General features: G+C 38.5%; 1 protein-coding gene across 6 annotated transcripts in view; it reads right to left on the bottom strand.

Moving 5' to 3' along the window:
* Nucleotides 1-2,158: 2,158 nt before the first annotated feature.
* CNTN3 (contactin 3) overlaps nucleotides 2,159-15,982 on the bottom strand; it is a 391,647-nt gene continuing 377,823 nt past the window's right edge. For 4 of the 6 annotated variants that reach the window (XM_055557264.1, XM_055557269.1, XM_055557266.1 and 1 more), the window contains 2 exons: nucleotides 7,217-7,329; nucleotides 6,219-6,586 (listed from right to left, as the gene is read on the bottom strand). In XM_055557264.1, coding sequence (XP_055413239.1) covers nucleotides 6,287-6,586; nucleotides 7,217-7,329 — 413 coding nt within the window. In that variant the 3' untranslated portion in view covers nucleotides 6,219-6,286. Of the gene's footprint in view, nucleotides 4,116-6,218; nucleotides 6,587-7,216; nucleotides 7,330-15,982 lie in introns of those variants that run through there. The other 2 variants (XM_055557267.1, XM_055557268.1) reach the window with 1 other exon arrangement.

Here is a 15,982-nt window from a genome sequence, read left to right as displayed (position 1 = left end):
ATTGGACAGCCTTCCATGTAAGAATTAGAGACTATCAAAATCCACAATACCCAGAAAGAAAAACACCAATACAGTATACTAACGCATATATATGGAATTTAGAAAGATGGTAACAATAACCCTGTGTATGAGACAGCAAAAGAGACACTGATGTATAGAACAGTCTTATGGACTCTGTGGGAGAGGGAGAGGGTAGGAAGATTTGGGAGAATGGCATTGAAACATGTAAAATATCATGTATGAAACGAGTTGCCAGTCCAGGTTCAATGCACGATACTGGATGCTTGGGGCTAGTGCACTGGGACGACCCAGAGGGATGGTATGAGGAGGGAGGAGGGAGGAGGGTTCAGGATGGGGAACACATGTATACCTGTGGCGAATTCATTTTGATATTTGGCAAAACTAATACAATTTTGTAAAGTTTAAAAAAAAAAATCCACAATACCTAAAAGAAGTCTTCCTAGGTGTTTGGTTCTCCAACTTGAATTATCAATAACAGCAGCAGAACAAAGTATACTACAAATTGGCATTAGAGATACTTATTTGGGATCTCTAAATCTAATGGATCTGATTTTCAGAGAGATTAAAAACCTAATCATGCCTCAGCCTCAGGGGTTACAGCCAGATTGCCTGGGCTAGAATCCCTTTTAATGGTGTCCCTGCTGGGATGATCTGGTACAGTGTTCTTAATCTTCCTGAACCTTGGTTTCCTCATTTGTAGAAAGGGCTGGATAATGGTATCTAGTTAAGAAGATGGCTGTGTGGATGAATTGAGAAAAGATAAAGAGCTCACCTCAGAATCTGGCACCTAGAGAGTGAAGACAAATTAACAGCATCAATATTACATGATGATGAAAAGCTAATCTGATACTAGAATCACTTTACTCTCTCTTCTAGGAACTCCTGGAATCATGTACCTTCTCAGCAGAATGAGACCAAAGGAGAGCTCTGAACATATATAAGGCCACCTTCGAACATATAGTTAGCCACTGATACGAAGAAGAATGATAAGCGCGTGATTCTAGGCACTCACACACATCATTTTGTTTCCTAACTCAACAGGTAACACCAATAACCGCCATTTTCTTAGGAGTAGAAACTTCCACAAAGAGCAGTCACTGAAGATTTGACACCCCTGAGAAGATAATACCACTGGGGCTGGTTTGGATGGTCTAATCTGTTTCTGACATTCCCCAGTTCTTTGACCTTTATTTGCATGTTCAGTCCCTCAGTCATGTCTGACTCTTTGCAACCCCATGGATGGTAGCCCGCCAGGCTCCTCTATCCATGAGATTCTCCAGGCAAGAATACTGGAGTGGGTTGTTGTGCCCTCCTCCAGGAGATGTTCCTGACCCAGGGATCAAACTCATTTTTTCTGCATTGGCAGGTGGATTCTTTACCACTGAGCCACCAGGGAAGCTGAAGTTACACTAATGCAACCAGTACAACTAGACTTAAAATCACAGCCCCACACACGTGTGCACACACACATGCATTCTCACACCCTGGCACAAGCCCTACACATACTTTTTCCACTGAATTCTCCTGCCTCTAAATATACCTTAGGTTTTCATGTAAGAAAATGATTGAATTATTATTTCATGTCTAATTTTCCTTACATCGATGATAACATTTAAAACTCTTTACTAATTAAAAAATCAATCTTTTTCTACTGCATGTATTCAAATACTTAGTGTATATTTTAGCACAAGGATTGTTTAGAAGCAAGTCTCTAACCCTGATACCAAGGAGAAAATTAATGAAAGAGTTGATAAATTGACACCAATATTAAGAAGATATTTGTCAAAAAAGTGGGAGTAGCTGTATCAACCAAATAAAATCAGAAGAAACTAAATACCATAATTCAATAAGAGAATTTTCTGCTTCTCTTTTCTCCCATCTCCCCAAAGCTGAAATACCTTTAATAGAGAGGGCATTGTCTCAAACTACTGTCATGAGATTATAAAAAGATAAAAGGTTAAAAGATAGACAAAAAGTAGACTGAAAAATATAAGAAATGATAGCATCAGAACAACTATTATGATGCCCTCTTATTTCTCCCTTAAAATGTTCTTTTTGACCATAACACAATTAATCACACATAGGCATTTGCTTTTTATAAATTTTATTAGAATAATAAAAAATAATACATACAGATAACCATAGGATACACACACAGGAATTTAAAGGTAAATGTCATACTTTTCAATATGAAACAAAGTACATATCTCATGGAGATATATTTCTAGAAACACCATGAAACAAGAGATTAATCATCTTGAAAATGAAAACTATAGGAACATATTCTAGGAATTACTAAGTAATAAAAAGGTACAACTCCATTACATGTTGCATAAAATACAGGTATTGGAGAAAGTGTTTCCCCACTTTTTGACCTGAAATAACAATGGTCATATGAAATCTACTTGTTCAGATTTTTTTCTAGATATATACACTATATACAGAACTTCCAGAGAAAAGTTATAAATATTTTTTTCTTTGTGTATAATGATGTTATCTTAAAAGGAATCTCTAAATGTAAAGTAATGCTTTATGGTGATATCAGAATTTTGCTAATATGTATTCTCTTTTGATATCTGTTGGTTTCAAATTCAGGTATCTTTGCAAAGAACAAGTTCCTGCAAAATGTGCAACTGTTGGAAATAGGTAAAAAATTGATTTTGCAATGTTTAACACTCAATCTGCTGATTTTCTTATATTTTTAACATATTGCTATGAAGTCATGTCTTTGACAATCCTTTGAACACAATGCATTGAGAGACTGAGTCATACATATCAAAGTCAGCAGCATGGCCATGATTCTATTACAAATTTAGCTTAGGAGCTAAAAATCCTGCCAGACTCACTCTGATAGACTGTTGGACTTCATTAAAAAACCATCTGCACCATCCAAAAAAGAGTCCCGTAATGGAATCAAAAATTGGAAATGAAGGATCAGGTGAATTTTGTATAATATATGGGTTAAGATTCAGGTCATTTCTTATTTCCTCCACCAGGTTTTAATAAAACCTGAAAGCTTGTTCATAGGTATGAAGGAAACTATTCCTTTTAATTTTATTTCACTTTTTAAAACTTTTGAGAAAAGGACAGAATGTGATCATGCCAAAATAATATCATGGAATGAAAGAGAAAGCATTACCTACAATGAAAACTTTGTTTAAAGTGCAAACTTTAAAAATATGACAGGTTCTCATGACTTTAATATTATTAAATAAACTCACACTAATATTTTGTACAGGCTTAGTGCATTAGGGGTAACAAAGCACTTTCAGATTTCCTTCTTGATCTTTTAGTAAGTAATGCACAGGGCAGAGGCAGATAAGATGGGTATTACTATCTCCACATTTTAGGGATGAGTAATTGAGAAGCAGAGCGAGAAAAGTGATTTGTAAACAATCTCACAAACACGCACTAGTTTACCTGAACAAAACAGCACACTTCCACATTCTAGTGGAGCATCTCTAACAACATTCTTTTGAATCACATGCACCCTTTTCCAAACAGGGTAAATTTTAAAATGTAATTTTTCATCCTTGAGTATTTCAAATGAGCATTTCAAAATAATATTAATTATATCTTCCCAATAGTGCTATTACAATGGGAAGAAAGCATTTGAATTACATGAGTTTTTCTCTATTAATTAAAAAAAACAACACCAAAAGCACTACAGCCGTGTATGTGTCTGCATGTGAGTACACATGGTCAAGTGTGAGTCTTCATCCCCAGGCAGGCCTCAAATCATAGCTTAAGAATGTCTCTATCAAACATCGGGTGGATGTAATATGTAAATTCCTTTGGTTTATCAAGTAAATATTAAGGCATTTCAGATTCCCCTAAAGGGATTTACTGGTTTTTTTTCTATTATATTCATATTTTACCTATGTAGAAATTTAAAAATACAGTTGGAAAAAACCCATGCATCATCACTGTATTTCATGAAAGCACTTCTTTCGTAACCAATTCAGTTTCCAATAAATAATTAAAAAGTGACTATCAACACAAGGTGTTTACAATAAAGAACATTATTACAGAGACATAACTTGACACAGGGTAGACAGCGGAGATGGCTGACGTACAACCTCTTGCATCCATATCTGTCAAAGACGATAAACAGCTCATTAATGAGAACTGCACCAATTTAAGCAACCAGGACAAAAGCAAAGTCTTTCCAATCATAAGCAAATCATATCAGGGACCTAATTTACTACCACAAGTTAACATTAGTTTTCATTTTATTTATCAATGTAGCTGATATTATTTGCCATGGGTATCTATAAACACCCTGACGTACTTAAGTTTTCTTAAATGATTCTGGGTTTTGTTTATCTAGTATTATTTAACTTTAATTGAAAGTGGAAAAGCAACTTAATCATTTTTGAAAACAACTATACTCTATTACAGACAATTTTGAGCTAATTCAATGGTTTAATTAAAGCTTCATCAGAGAAGGGTTCTGAAAAATCTGTGTTTATTTCTCTTTTGTGCATTTCTACATAAATTGTTATGTATAATATAAAACAACATCTTAAAAAAGCAATCAGTAACAAGCTCCATTTTCCTAGAGATGGCTTTGTCTGCACTTAAGACCGGCAACCTATGCATGCTCAGCAAGATGGCAGATGTCAGAGGAAAAGGCTACTCTTGAGACGGCAGCCCTCAAATGCTAAAATCATGTCTGTTCCTGCAAACACACAGAACCCATTCGTGCTGACAGTTCCTCTTTGGCCACGCTGTGCACTGGATCTTAGTTGAGGGCACATGGGGCCTTCAGTCTTTGTTGCGGCACATGGGTTCATTAGTTGTGGCATGCAGGATCTGTAGTTGCGGCATGCGAACTCTTAGCTGCAGCATGCTAACCACCAGGGAAGTCCCCATGCTGGATCTTTCAGCTGTAGCATGCAGAATCTTTTTCATTTTGGCATGTGGCATCTTTAGTTGCAGTATGCAGAATTTTCAGTGGCGTCATGCAGGGTCTTTTCGTTACGGCATGTGGCATCTTTAGTTGTGGCATGCAAACTCTCAGTTGCAGCATGCAAACCAAGGACATCCCCATGCGGGAGTTTCAGTTGAGCATGCAAACTCTTAGTTGTGGCATGTGGGATCTAGTTCCCTGACTAGGGATCGAACCCCAGGCCCCCAGCATTGGGAGTGTGGTGTCTTAGCCACTTGACTACCACAAAAGTACCTGGCCATATTGTAATTTTAACTCTGAACCTTGAGCTATCGTAGAAATAGGGCAGAATATCTTAATCTTAATTTTAAAACTTAAAAATATTAACACTAATATTACCAATAATAAGCTTAAATTAATTTCTGGTTTTGCTCTACTGAAGTGTATACACTTTTAAAAATGTCTGTAGTCCTAAATGGTTTCTACAGATTTTTATGTTGCAGAACTCAATTCTGAGATAAACATTTCGCATTTTCTTCACATGGTTACTTGTTTGTTTTTGGTCTAAGTATTGCAGTCTTTATGCTTTCATGAAAAGATAAAATTCTTCAAAATTTCCACATCTCCCTTTCTCTATATTTGCTAAAGATGTCCCATTTTGTTTTCCAAGATTACAGATAAGGGTTTTAATTTCGAATGTCCAAGACTATAGATTAGGTAGAGTTCAGTGAAAGGAAACAAAGTAATTTAGGATACTAAGGACCAGAGAATAAAGTATGAAGACAGTATGGCTTCTGCGGTACTTAAATGAGGCCCCGAAACTCCACACTTAAGATTTAAAAGAAAAGATAAAATGTGTTCTACCGCTGTCACTGATAAAATATGTATGAAAAGTCTGTTTCCCTCAACTCTGAAAGTGTAACTTTATATTGTAATAAAGTAGGCTTCATGTGGATTTTGAAAGGAAAAGTAAGTATGAACTTCCTTTGAAATCAGAAACCAAGAATTTGTTTAGAAAGTGTCTTTCAGTTTGGCCAAAAGTGGGTTATGACCTTAAAAATGTTAAAATTTCTACTTGGTAAAGAACTGATAAGACATATATATAATTTCTAGGAGGCAAACAACTGGAATATTAAAGATCTTAAAATTGTTTTGTGGGTCCAACATTGCCCTTGAGAAAAAGAATTCTATTTTTATGGAACTCCAAAGGCAAATTTATGCAAAGCTCAGAATACAAAAGTTAAACTAATAACATTTGCTAAACATTTCTCAAGGTTTTTTTTTTCCCTGTCTTTCAGCTCTTATCATTCTCCTTACTTAGCAGCACTCTTGAGGAATTCCTCCTTCCCTCACTTCTCATATTCTAAAACCTTCTCAGCATTCAGATGAAAGACACAGTAGGAAAAAAAAAGAAAAAAGAGGGGGTGGGGTGCGCGCAAACAGACTCTCTCTTGCAGGCTCATAACTGATGCTGGGAATTGAGACACTGACTTCGACCGACTTACTGGTTATTCTTGGAATCCTGATCTGTTCGCTACTGGTCCCATCCCCGCCATCCGTTGTGGCCTTCACTTCAATAATGTAGTCCTCTTTAATGGGCAGCAAAAGTTCAGCTGAAGTTTTATTTGTGTTCAGCACTTGCACGTTATTTTGACTGCTAGTCCTATAGAAAACCTAAAATGCATGAACAAACATATTTTTTTTTACTGCCTGCTTTTATTTTTTCATCAGAATTATTCCCCTGCTGTTACTTCATTTATATCGGTTGTTTTTCTATACCCACTACAGTATCTGCTGCATTCATAGATCTATCATAGATCTTAAATGAAGGGTCAGCACATGGTAGAATCATCAAATCCTCAAAATCAATGAGGTGGGGAGACTGAACTTCTTCCATGAAACATTCAGCTGGTTGGGTATTTCTAAGGCTTCAGAGATGGGGCAAGGACCTATAGTGTATTGAGCCTGAACACCAGATCAAGGAATCAGAGCCAAAACCATGGATTCATTTTAAGTAGTATATAGATGAGTATCAGAAACAGGAAACAACCAACGCTTTACCAACATTTGGCCTAAAATTCCCATATGAGCACAATTATTTCACTTAAATTTATATTTAAGAAATCAGGCATTTTGGAAAAATATTCTTTTCACAAACAGCTTGATATCTGTATGTCAAAAGTAGTTTATAAAGACCACACCATCAACATTTAGGGGAAAAAAAAAAAACTGTTCAAATCTAGCTTCCTTTGAAAAGTACTACCAGAAGTGGGAAAAGAAAGCATTGCAAATTATACCACTTACTTTATATCCTGTTACTTCTGATTCATTCTCCATGGCTTTCACTTGTTCCCAATTAAGCAACACTTTCGTGTCTGTAGCATTCCAAACAACATTTCCTGGTGGCTGACTGGGAGCTTGAAATGCAGAATGAGAAAAGCAAAATAGATTTGAGCATGGAGTGATATTTTACATACAACACATGGATAAAGGAGGCGGCAGAAGTAAGGCAGAATCTCTTTGGTAACTCAGTGCATAGGCAGAATCAGAAAAAATAACAGAATAGCTAAATTTCCTTTTACAAAGTCATTTCCAGAACACTGTGAGACAATTCATTTTAGCATATTCATGATACACTTTAGGGCATTTCTTCCCTGGTGGCTCAGCAGTAAAGAATCCATCTGCAAGCAGGAGACATGGGTTTGATTCCTGGGTTGGGAAGATCCCCTGGAGAAGGAAATGGCAACCCACTGCTGGAGAACCCCATGGACAGAAGAGCCTGGTGGGCTACATAGTCCATGGGGTCGCGGAAAGTCGCAGACAACTTAGCAACTAAACCACCATCACCACAGTGATGTCTTGGAAAACCTGTTGATACTGGAGATAAAGAAATTCTTTTATCCACCACTAGAGGGTCGCCTGTTGATAGGCCAGGAAAGGCAGGCAGTGTGCCCTGTTTCATACATCCAGAGGCTGAGAGAAACTGCCAACTGAGCAGATTAAAGTTGTAGGAAATGAAGTGCAGATGATTTTTAAGCCAGCCATGTATGATGAGACGAGCAAAATGGGAGGCAATCAAAAATAAAGATTACTTAGATTTATTCCCATGAAGTAATAGCTACACACATGAAAAATTGCAGCAAACAGTCTATATTTTAGTCTTCGTTTTCCAAGTTTAAATCAATTTTTGAGAAAAATAAGGCAAAACACTAAAACGTTAATGAGAATTCCATTACATAATTAATGAAACTCTCTGAGGTTTAAAAACGTGGATTTATAATTTAGTTTCCTCTCATGAACACTAGCGGAGAAGGCAATGGCGCCCCACTCCAGTACTCTTGCCTGGAAAATTCCATGGATGGAGGAGCCTGGTGGGCCGCAGTCCATGGGGTCGCTAAGGGTTGGACATGACTGAGCGATGTCACTTTCACCTTTCCCTTGCATGCATTGGAGAAGGAAAGGGCACCCCACTCCAGTGTTCTTGCCTGGAGAATCCCAGGGATGGGGGAGCCTGGTGGGCTGCCGTCTATGGGGTCGCATAGAGTCAGACACGACTGAAGTGACTTAGCAGCAGCAGCAGCAGCAGCAGCATGAACACTAGATGCAGGGGGAGGGGGGTTTGGTAGCATTTGTCAAGAGCAACATAGGGCACTGAAAAGTCAGTTTCTTAATTACAAAACAGCAAACATAATATTATCCATTTGGCAACAACATCACAATTGCCCAAAATGGTGCTGAAATACATTGTACTTGTAGATTTAGCCACAAAATGTAACTTGGTTAACTGAATTTGTTACGGGAAAATGATATAAAAGATTGGCCATGCTGAGACATTTCTAGATATCGCTGACTCACTCCATGAAGGAGAGGTGGCTGGACTTACACATGGGAAGACTGCACAGATACACTGAGGTGACTAATGATGCTAAACAAGACTATTCCCTGCAGATTCTTTGGCTTACTGTCTGTTCTTTCATACTATTACACATTGCATTTAAAATTTGTGATCTGATATTCACAAGGAGTTCAGGTCAGCTCAGAGCATTCAAGTTGCAAAGCTTATATAACAAAACATACATAATGGCAGTTGCCTAGGGTTCCTAATGACTATGTTCTGGGGGCTCCATCCAAATGTTATGAATGCACTGTTGTGAGAACAGTTACCAAAGTCTGTGATTCCATGGCCTAGCAGCACCAGAAAAGGACAGGCTCCATTTGATGCAGTTCAGATAATATACTACATCATGATGTGTCCTGTCAAGAGATGTGTGCTTGCCGAGTATAGAAAACTTGAGTGATTTTGGTGGAATTTATTTTGGAGTGATTTATTCCAACACTAGTCTTGCAGAAGAAGTGACTTCATGTTTAGCATTCAGTCTTATTTTGTATGAGTCCCAGAATATCAACAGAAGAGCTGAATGAGTGCATCCTAAACTCAATACTTTTTTAATGGACAAAAAGAAAAGAAAATAACAACAACAAAACAGGAAATGGGAAAGGGGGGAAAATAAAAGCTTCATGCTGGTCTAATTACTCATTTTCCACATTGGTGCTTCTAAGCATCAGATAGTCATGTTCCATTTCCATCATTTTTTAAAAAATGAACTTGATTGAACAAAAAAACACATAAACATTAACCTTCAGTTCAGTTTAGTTCAGTCGCTCAGTCGTTTCCCACTCTTTGTGACCCTATGGACTGCAGCAAGGCAGGCCTCCCTGTCCATCACAAACTCATGTCCATTGAGTGGGTGATGCCATCCAACCACCTCATCCTCTGTTGTCCCCTTCTCCTCCCACCTTCAATCTTTCCCAGCATCAGGGTCTTTTCAAATGAGTCAGTTCTTCACAGCAGGTGGCCAAAGTATTGGAGTTTCCACTTCAGCATCAGTCCTTCCAATGAATATTCAGGACTTATTTCCTTTAGAATGGACTGGTTGGATCTCCTTGCAGTCCAAGGGACTCTAAAGAGTCTTCTCCAACACCACACTTCAAAAGAATCAATTCTTTGGTGCTCAGCCTTCTTTATAGTCCAACTCTCACATCAGTACATGACTAATGGAAAAACCATAGCCTTGACTAGATGGACCTTTGTTGGCACAGTAATCTCTCTGCTTTTTAATATGCCATCTAGGTTGGTCACAACTTTTCTTCCAAGGAGTAAGCGTCTTTTAATTTCATGGCTGCAGTAACCATCTGCAGTGATTTTGAGCCCCTCAAATAAAGTCTGCCACTATTTCCACTGTTTCCCCACCTATTTGCCATGAAGTGATGGGACCGGATGCCATGATCTTAGTTTTTTGAATGTTGAGCTGTAAGCCCTCTTTCACTTTCATCAAGAGGCTCGTTAGTTGTTCTTTGCTTTCACCACCGCCATAAGGGTGGTGTCATCTGCATATCTGAGGTTGTTGATATTTCTCCCGGCAATCTTGATTCCAGTTTGTGCTTCATCCAGCCCAGCGATTCTCATGATGTACTTTGCTGCTGCTGCTGCTAAGTCGCTGCAGTAGTGTCCAACTCTGTGCGACCCCATAGATGGCAGCCCACCAGGATCCCCTGTCCCTGGGATTCTCCAGGCAAGAACACTGGAGTGGGTTGCCATTTCCTTCTCTGCATATAAATTAAATAAGCAGAGTAACAAGATACAGCCTTGACAAACTCCTGTCCCTATGTGAAACCAGTCTGTTGTTCCATGTCCAGTTCTAACTGTTGCTTTCTGACCTGCATACAGGTTTCTCAAGAGGCAGGTCAGGTGGTCTGATATTCCCATCTCATTCAGAATTTTCCACAGTTTGTGGTGATCCACACAGTTTAGCCTTTTCCTAAACACTAATAGTCACATAATCATGACTGTTATGCTACTTACATTCCTATGGTATTCTATTTAATAAATCAAGAATTATTAAAATATAAAAGATATTTATAAGCTATTTTAAAATTATCTCTTATCACTACTGGTAAGAATAGCATCTGGAAAATCCTTGACCAGACAAACTTTCTCTTCTCATTTAAAATTCTATTACTGTTAGCAACTAATGTTTATTAAAACCTAAACTATGTTAGGAATGGTAGAATATACTTTTTTATAATTTATTCAATTCTCATTATATTGCATTATAATAATGCCCATTTTCTGTACATGGGTACCCTGGACCCAGAGAGTTTATAAAAACAGATTCTACATTCATGTTGATAGCAGCATCATCCCCAGTAGACAAAAGGTTGAACAACCTAAGTGTCCATCAACAGATGAATGAGTAATCAAAATGAGGCTTATCTATATAGTGGAATACTATTTAGCCCTAAACAGGAAGGAAATCCTGACACATGTTACAATATGGATGAGCCTTGAGGAAATTATGAAATAAACCAGTCACAAGAAGACAAATTCTGTATGTGAATCCACATATACAAGGCAGCTGGAGTAGTTAATCCATAAAGGCATAATGTAGAATTGTGGTTGCCAGGGGTGAAGGAGAGGAGAATAGGAGATGTTTAATAGGTACAGATTTTCTCTTTAATAAGGTAAAAAGAGTTCTGGAGATCAGCTACACAGCAACCAAGCCTAACACTAAGGAAGTATACATTTAAAAACAAGTAAGATGGAAATTTTATGTCATGTGTATTTTTATCACAAAAATTAAAAGCAAAGAACTTGCTAAGATGCACAACTGGTAAGAGATACCATGTGGATTCAAACAAGCTCTCGTTAATTCCAAAGTCTATGCCTCCCCTATTACATTGTGCTAACTATCTGTGTGGAGAAGGCAACGGCACCCCACTCCAGTACTCTTGCCTGGAAAATCCCATGGAAGGAGGAGCCTGGTGGCTGCAGTCCATGGGGTCACTGAGGGTTGGACACGACTGAGAGACTTCACATTCACTTTTCACTTTCATGCATTGGAGAAGGAAATGGCAACCCACTCCAGTGTTCTTGCCTGGAGAATCCCAGGGACGGGGGAGCCTGGTGGGCTGCCCCTATGGGGTTGCACAGAGTTGGACACGACTGAGGTGACTTAGCAGCAGCAGCAGCAACTATCTGTGACTTTAACTCTTGAAAGAGTTGACAAATGATTTGTCCATATGTCCATAGTTTTTATTCACGAATCCAGTATCTTGCCAAAGGTAGATGTCAACTTCAGATTTTATATGTAACTGACTGCCATTTTAAGGCAAGAAATAAAACACAAGGATTAAGAAAAAAACTTTTGTAGTGTTATTAGAAAATAAGTTTGATCTATTCCCCACGTGTCCCTAAGGAATGGTTCATGCAATGATAAAGTAAGATAATGAATTGAGGAAAGAATCAGGAAAAAAATAACAGTTACAATTCACTATGGTATCAGCAGGACAACATATGGCTGGACAGTGTTCTCAAATATGACACAACAGGATTTAGAATGTATTTTCTAGCTCCATGGTTTTTATAGTCCTCCAAGACACAACCCAATAAATGCTATAAATTTCACAAAGACCAAACTGGGACATTAAAGCTGACCATCAGCTTGAGAGTTTGAATATAGCTGTTCATGTTGAGGCTAAGAAGACAAGAAACATAACAGAAAGAAAAAATAAGAAAAAAACAGTGAAACAATTGGTGCGTTAATTAAATACTTAAATGATTTGTTAACTAACATAGTTCTAAGTGTTAAGGGAAAAAGCAGATAAGGAGGTGCCAACATCTCAAGTGGATTTTGAAAGATGATAAGAGTTGCACATGCAGGGGTTGGGCCGGGCGTGGCAGGGGGTATCCAAGGCAAAGGAATGACACAGGCCAGGGTGCAGAGGCCAAGAACTAACACGGTGCCATGGGGAGCTGAGTCCTGACAATACAGGTAAGGATGAGGGGAAGGGATCAGAGCAAAGGCAGTTGGAGAAGCAGGTAGGAACCATATTCTAAAGGGTCTAGAAGGTCAAAGGAACTAGAAAAGGAATATTGCTTTGTAGGCAATTGGCAGAAGGCTGAAGAAGGATCAGATTTGTGGAACCAATAGGTGTGTGCTCATAGATCTTTTGCGGGGCAGAGGGAGAAGGAGGAAAACCTTGGTGGAAGCTCCGTAGGGAATACACTGTAGCACTTTGTGTAAAAGGCAATAAAGGTCCAAGTGCAAGTGATGGTAGTGGAGCTGGAGGGAAGGGGCAGAACTGGAATCTGTGAACAGGCCATGATGATGGCGGTCATATGAGTGGTGGGATAAGAAGGAAGGCATGGCAGACCGGATGAATGACACAGGCCTTGCAGAAAAGGTTTCTATCTGGAAATCCCTTTCAGTCACTACATACTCAATAAGCATTTGCTCTGTGTCAGAGATTCTCCTAAGTACAGTGAGAACAGAGGTAAAGATATTGTCTGACTTCTAACCATGAACCACGTTAGTGGTTCCCAGAGATCAGTACTTGTACCACTAAGATGATTTACGTGGATAACATTTTAATTGCAAATATTTGCCTATATTCACATTAGGGGGGGAAAAAAAAAACAACCTACTACATCCAACTCTTAGTTGGATGCAATTATTCATAAATATGATTCTTTTTGATGACGCTGAAATTGGCACATCAGTGGCAATCTACTTTAAATACAACACATAGATTAAACTATGATCTAAATAATGACACAGAACAAAGGGCATTATTCAAACAAATAACTCAGATGTTTTCAGTTGCACACAGATGTCTGGTAAACACCCCAAAACACACAGTCATAATTCAAATTAACTCTGACCTAAGGATATATTTACTACAAATAATTCATCTCAAATTGAGCAATCAAGAACAGAATATCACTCTACTAATAACAATCATTAACACTCTGACTCACTCATTGCAAAACTTATTTTCATGGACACATTTCTGGCAAATGATTATGTTTCTTTTTGCTATTCACTGTAGTTTTAACTGTTAAACTTTTCTCTCTTTAAATAACTGATTTGCTTTCATTTTTATAGAAAAAAAAATTTAGGACTACCACTTTGTAATGGAGAGAATATTAATCATGTTCTGTAAATAACAATGATACAAAGCCTTTTAAAATAAATATATTTTACAAGCAACTCCTACAGCTCAATTCCAGAAAAATAAATGACCCAATCAAAAAATGGGCCAAAGAACTAAACAGACATTTCTCCAAAGAAGACACACAGATGGCTAACAAACACATGAAAAGATGCTCAACATCACTCATTATCAGAGAAATGCAAATCAAAACCACTATGAGGTACTTCATTTCATGCCAGTCAGAATGGCTGCGATCCAAAAGTCTACAAGCAATAAATGCTGGAGAGGGTGTGGAGAAAAGGGAACCCTCTTACACTGTTGGTGGGAATGCAAACTAGTACAGCCACTATGGAGAACAGTGTGTAGATTCCTTAAAAAACTGGAAATAGAACTGCCTTATGATCCAGCAATCCCACTGCTGGGCATACACACTGAGGAAACCAGAAGGGAAAGAGACACGTGTACCCCAATGTTCATCGCAGCACTGTTTATAATAGCCAGGACATGGAAGCAACCTATATGTCCATCAGCAGATGAATGGATAAGAAAGCTATGGTACATATACACAATGGAGTATTACTCAGCCACTAAAAAGAATACATTTTAATCAGTTCTAATGAGGTGGATGAAGCTGAAGCCTATTACACAGAGTGAAGTAAGCCAGAAAGAAAAACACCAATACAGTATACTAACGCATATATATGGAATTTAGAAAGATGGTAATGATAACTCTGTATGCGAGACAGCAAAAGAGACACTGATGTATAGAACAGTCTTTTGGACTCGGTGGGAGAGGGAGAGGGTGGGAAGATTTGGGAGAATGGCATTGAAACATGTATAATATCATATATGAAACGAGTCGCCAGTCCAGGTTCGATGCATGATACTGGATGCTTGGGGCTGGTGCACTGGGACGACCCAGAGGGATGGTACGGGAAGGGAGGAGGGTTCAGGATGGGGAACACATGTATACCTGTGGTGGATTCATTTTGATATATGGCAAAACGAATACAATATTGTAAAGTTAAAAAATAAAATAAAATTAAAAAAATAAATAAAATAACAACAAAAAAGAGTCTTCTCCAACAACAAAAAATAAAATAATAAAATAAATATATTTGAGTATTACAGTAAATAAATTAGGGAAATAATAATCAGGTTGTTTGAGTATGTGACTAAAATCTTGCAAGAATCATTCAATGACTGGAGATTGTAAAACATTAAGCAAATTATGAACAAAGTTTGATTATTGTATGATCCAAACTTCTCTTTAGTTATCTTCATCCCTACTTTCGACTTCCACCCTTAGTAATCTTTAGTTACCCTGTATTAGGGGATTCTGTGATGGTTCAGTGGTAAAGAATCCGCCTGTAATGCAGGAGACATGGGTTTGATCCCTGAGTCCAATCCCTGGGTCAGGAAGCTCCCCTGGAGGAAGGCATGGCAACCTACTCCAGTATTCTTGCCTGGAGAATCCCATGGCCAGAGGAGTCTGGCAGGCTACAGTCTAGAGGGTGGCAAAGGGTTGGGCACTACTGAAGTGACTAAGCATGCATGTACCTTGTATTAAGCCTTAACTGCTCTTCTTTTCTAGCTTACTAAGGTCAAACTTCAAATATTAACCCTTTCCTTCCACAAACTATCAAAACTATTTACCTTTAAGTGAAAGTGTTAGTCACTCCGTCATGTCCAACTCCTTGGGACCCCATGGACTGTAGCCTGCCAGGCTCCTCTGTTCACGGAATTCTCCCGGCAATAATACTGGAGTGGGTTGCCATGCCTCCTCCAGGGGGTCTTCCTGACCCAGGTATCGAAATTGGGTCTCCTGCTTTGCAGGCAGATTCTTTACCACTGAGCCACCTGGGAAGTCCTAACACTATGCCTTCTCTCAGACATGAGCTCAGAACCTTCAGATTACGAGCTTGATGTGCTGCCACTTCGCTAAGAATCTACCTTTGTGCACCAACAAACAGCAAGCCTGAAACATCACAGACAAGATCTACCGAATACACTTCAGGCTTACTAGATGCACTTGGCCATTCACAAGTCAGCTGTACTGAGTCTACTCCCCTGACC

The sequence above is a fragment of the Bubalus kerabau genome, chromosome 20 (genome assembly GCF_029407905.1).
Source record: "Bubalus kerabau isolate K-KA32 ecotype Philippines breed swamp buffalo chromosome 20, PCC_UOA_SB_1v2, whole genome shotgun sequence".
Classification (NCBI taxonomy): Eukaryota; Metazoa; Chordata; class Mammalia; order Artiodactyla; family Bovidae; genus Bubalus; species Bubalus kerabau.
Note: the sequence above shows the minus strand (reverse complement) of the source record. Positions and strands in the feature narration are given on the sequence as shown.